General features: G+C 41.1%; 1 protein-coding gene across 1 annotated transcript in view; it reads left to right on the top strand.

Annotated features, from left to right (window-relative positions):
* The first annotated feature begins 160 nt into the window (after positions 1–160).
* Positions 161–3,980, top strand: part of ttpa (tocopherol (alpha) transfer protein) — a 19,024-nt gene continuing 15,204 nt past the window's right edge. The window contains exon 1 of the mRNA XM_037681506.1: positions 161–386. Coding sequence (XP_037537434.1) covers positions 213–386 — 174 coding nt within the window. The 5' untranslated portion in view covers positions 161–212. The remainder of the gene's footprint in view (positions 387–3,980) is intronic.

Genomic DNA, 3,980 nt, shown 5'->3' with positions numbered 1-3,980 from the left:
TGTGTGTGTGTGTGTGTGTTTGTGTGTCATCAAAATATTTTTCCCCAACAAAACTGAAAGTGAACTTTCTCACAGATACTGTACATGGTCCTGGAGCTGTCAATGATCTACTGTCCTCCTCCTCCTCCTCCTCCTCCTCCTCCTCCTCCTCCTCCTGTCTGTCCTGGCTCGGAGGAACCTCCGGACCAGAACAAGCGGGACCTGAGGGGGGCATGAACGGCCGTGAGCTCAGCGAGCTCCCGGACGAGTCGGAGCAGCTCAGGCCGTTCGTGGTGAGCCTGAGGCGGTCACTGTCCGAGGAGCTGCCCGCTGCCCGGGTCCTCTCTGACGGCTTCCTCATCAAGTTCCTGCGGGCCAGAGACTTCGACACAGCGCAGGCACTCAAGGTCCGCCTTCACTACTAAACATGCTTTTATTCTTTTTACGCTTTCTCTTTAAGATTTAGCCCTTGTTTGAAAGTGTGAATGTGCTTTCCTTTTTTTTTTACTTTAACTCAGAATTATAAATTATAATGTGCCGGTAGTTTTTTGTTGTTGTTGCTGTTGTTGTTGTTGTTGTTGTTGTTCTGACTCAACTAAACCTCATGTGAGACCCGTCGGAGTCTTCAGAACTATCTGATATGATCTCAGTCACATCACCTGTTATAACAAATGTATTTCCTGCTACTGATGATTCCAAATGTACAAATTCCCCATGATTTACCCATAATTCACATATGCTGTATTTTAGCAAATAAGTCATTCAAGGTGCAAAGTGACTTCATTGTCATTCGCAACACATGTGGTACATGAGGTGGAACGAAACTGTGCACACAAAGTCCCAGTTACACCTAAAAATAGCAAACATATAAAGTTTAAAAAGAAAGCACAGATCTAAGATAATAATGATAATGTAATATAACACAGTCATTAAACAGCAGCCTGAATTTGAGTCTGTTGTGAGCAGATGGGTATGAAAACAGCAGCTTACGGTAAATCAGCAGCATGGATAATCAGCAACATGGATAGTGACAAATCTCATTCCTATTAAAGTGGAATTACAGTGGTTATCTTGGTTAGAAGCTGTTCCTTAATCTAGTGGTTCTACACTTAATGCTCCTGAACCTCCTGCCTGAGAGGGGTGGGGCAAAAAGTGTGTGTGCTGGATGAGTGGGTTCCTTCATGATGCAGGTAGCCCTCTTCCTGCATCTGGAGGTGTAGATGTCTGTGATGGTGGGGAGACTGACTCCAACAGACTTCTGTGCAGCCTTCTCTGCAAAGCTTTTTTTTCTGCAGCTGTGCAGCCTCCATGCCACAAGTTGATGCTGGAGCACAGGATGCTCTCCACTGCACACCTGTAGAAGGAGGTGAGGACTGAGCTTCCCAGACCAGCTCGTCTCATCCGCCTGAGGAAGTAGAGTCTCTGATGAGCTTTCTTGATCAGGCTGGTGGTGTTGTTGCCCCAGCTGAGGTTGTTATTCAGAAGTACACCCAAGTACTTGTAGCTGGAGACCACTTTTACAGCAGATGTTCAGGGGGAGGTATTGTGTTTGCTCCTTCTAAAATCCATGACCATCTCCTTTGTCTTCTTCACATTGATATGAAGGTTGTTTTTCTTGCACCAGCTCTCCAGGTGTTCCACCTCCTGCCTGTAGCTGGACTCATCATTGTTTGTGATGCATCCCACCACCGCTGTATCATCTGCAAACTTTACAATGTGACAGCCTGGATGGGTAGGTAGTGGTACACAGTCCTACATGAGCAGAGTGAACAGGAGGGGGCTCAACACACAGCCCTGAGGGAAGCCATTGCTGAGGATTATGGTGGATTATGGTATCCGCTCTGTGAGTTTTACTAAAATCTTCAGGATATAATGATTGAATTTACATCTTTTTTCATTCGGCTTTATTTATACAGGCTAGCCTCATTGAGTCACGGGGACTCTTTTGCAAGAGGGACCTGTTTTCTACTATTTTACTACTTTTTAACTTCTGGAGTCAACCCAATTAAAGATGGTCAGCACAGATGACTGACCTTAGAGCGTACAAATTATCTGTAATTCCAACAATTTTACAAATATGTTAAAACCTAATGTGGTGGCAGCTGAGAGTCATTCACAACACATAATACAAGTGGTACTCATTGTGTGAGATCTTTCGTTAACATTTGGTTATTAAGTGTTGGTGTCAGTCCTGTTTGTCTGTTAGCAAAATAACTCATGACCCACTGGATGGATTTCAGTAACACTAAGGAAATACAGATCGGATGCACCTGTACGTCTGATTAACTTTTGGAGTCAGTTCAGTTCATGGTGGCTGCCTCAGATGACTTCAGAAAACACAATAAATGTTACAGTGACGTCTCTTGCAAACTTCTCAAGAGAGACAGTTGTGATTCATTATCAGTTCAACGAGGAATTATTTTTATTTATATGTTATAAAAATACACATGCACTTTTTTCACAACTTAAATTGTGCATACCCATCTGCTCAAGACAGGCTCATGTTAAGGCTGCTGTTTAATATACCATATTATATTACATTATTATTGTTTAGTTTATATCTTAGATATTTTAGTGTATCATTTAACATATATCATAGTGTATATCTTAGATCTTTGTATACCGGTGCTGTTTCTTTTTATACTGTATATTTTTGCTATTTTTGGGTGTAACTGGGACCTTGTGTACACAGTTTTGTTCCACCTCATGTACCACATGTGATGCAAATGACAATAAAGAACTTTGAACCTTGAATCTTGAACCTTGAAATTACAAATAAACTCACCAGAGAACATACCTGGTACACCAAATATATACACGGTACATAGTGGTTCAGATAGATACAGATACCAGTACATCGCAGGTGCAGTGGGGACCAACTGGTGTCACAGTGTCAGAAGCTGCACTTAAATCTTAAAATTGTCCTGCATTCCTTCACATCAGAAACATTTTAAAGACTCTGACAGCAGACTCTGTAAAGTGAACGCTACAAAAAAAAAACCTGACAGAAAATTCTTCAAGATTTTAAATTGAGATGTCTTTAGCTACCAGGAGCTGGAGAACCTGAATAAAGTTAAGAGGACAAATACAGAGTTTATAACTGCTGGGACCTACTTAAAGCCAATGAGCTGTTACTTCTTGATAAATAGTCCAGACACTGTTGATGATTCTGTCTCTACTATTGAAATTATAGTAGAGACAGAATCATATCTAAAGCACATGATGTTGGATTCAAACAGTGAACCAGTTTAAAGAGATAACTAAAAGGTTGCTGTAGATTATTATGGAACTAAATCAGGGACATGACATTTGTTTGAAAACTTTATTTGAAATGAAAAGTCTGGTTTTCATCTTGAACTGTCAGCATTGGTAGGCGATTTTTTTTTGGAGCCATAATTCAGACAGTCACTAAGAGCTTGGAGAAAACACTAAAATACTTCATTTAACAAAACAAAACAGCTAACATGGCAGTATAACTTACACAAACTCGAAGGACACAAGGAAAAGAAACGCAGGAAGCATGAAGCAGACTGGAGCTTGTGGTATGAAGGCCAGTAACGCACTGATGGTGAGTAGAGATAAAAACGGAGTACAAAGGGCACGAGGATAAAGGACAGAGGTAATGGGAAAGTAGAAGACCCTGAGACGATTGCTGACTGAGGACCGGTGAGAGTTTGCTCCTTGGTGAAAAAGCACATGAGCAGACTTCTAAAAGGCCCGGAATACTCCATCCAAAGACCAACAGTCAACTCTCAGTCATGTGATTGTAGGACGTTGGTTTTCATACACACCTTTCACAGTCCATGAGACACATGGGACAGAGCAAACCCTCCCGCTGCAGTATACGATACCGCATGCTACGCTATGAGAGACGATTTGGCTGCTTCGGATGGAGTACTAAAGACTATAAACAAAAAAACAGATGAGTTTAAAAAAATAACAATAGCAATCCTCACATTTATATATGTATATATATATATATATATATATATATATATATA

Source organism: Nematolebias whitei, chromosome 9 (genome assembly GCF_014905685.2).
Source record: "Nematolebias whitei isolate Nwh7 chromosome 9, NemWhi1, whole genome shotgun sequence".
Lineage (NCBI taxonomy): Eukaryota > Metazoa > Chordata > Actinopteri > Cyprinodontiformes > Rivulidae > Nematolebias > Nematolebias whitei.
The sequence above is the reverse complement of the archived record's forward strand: the minus strand, read 5'-3'. Positions and strand labels throughout refer to the sequence as shown.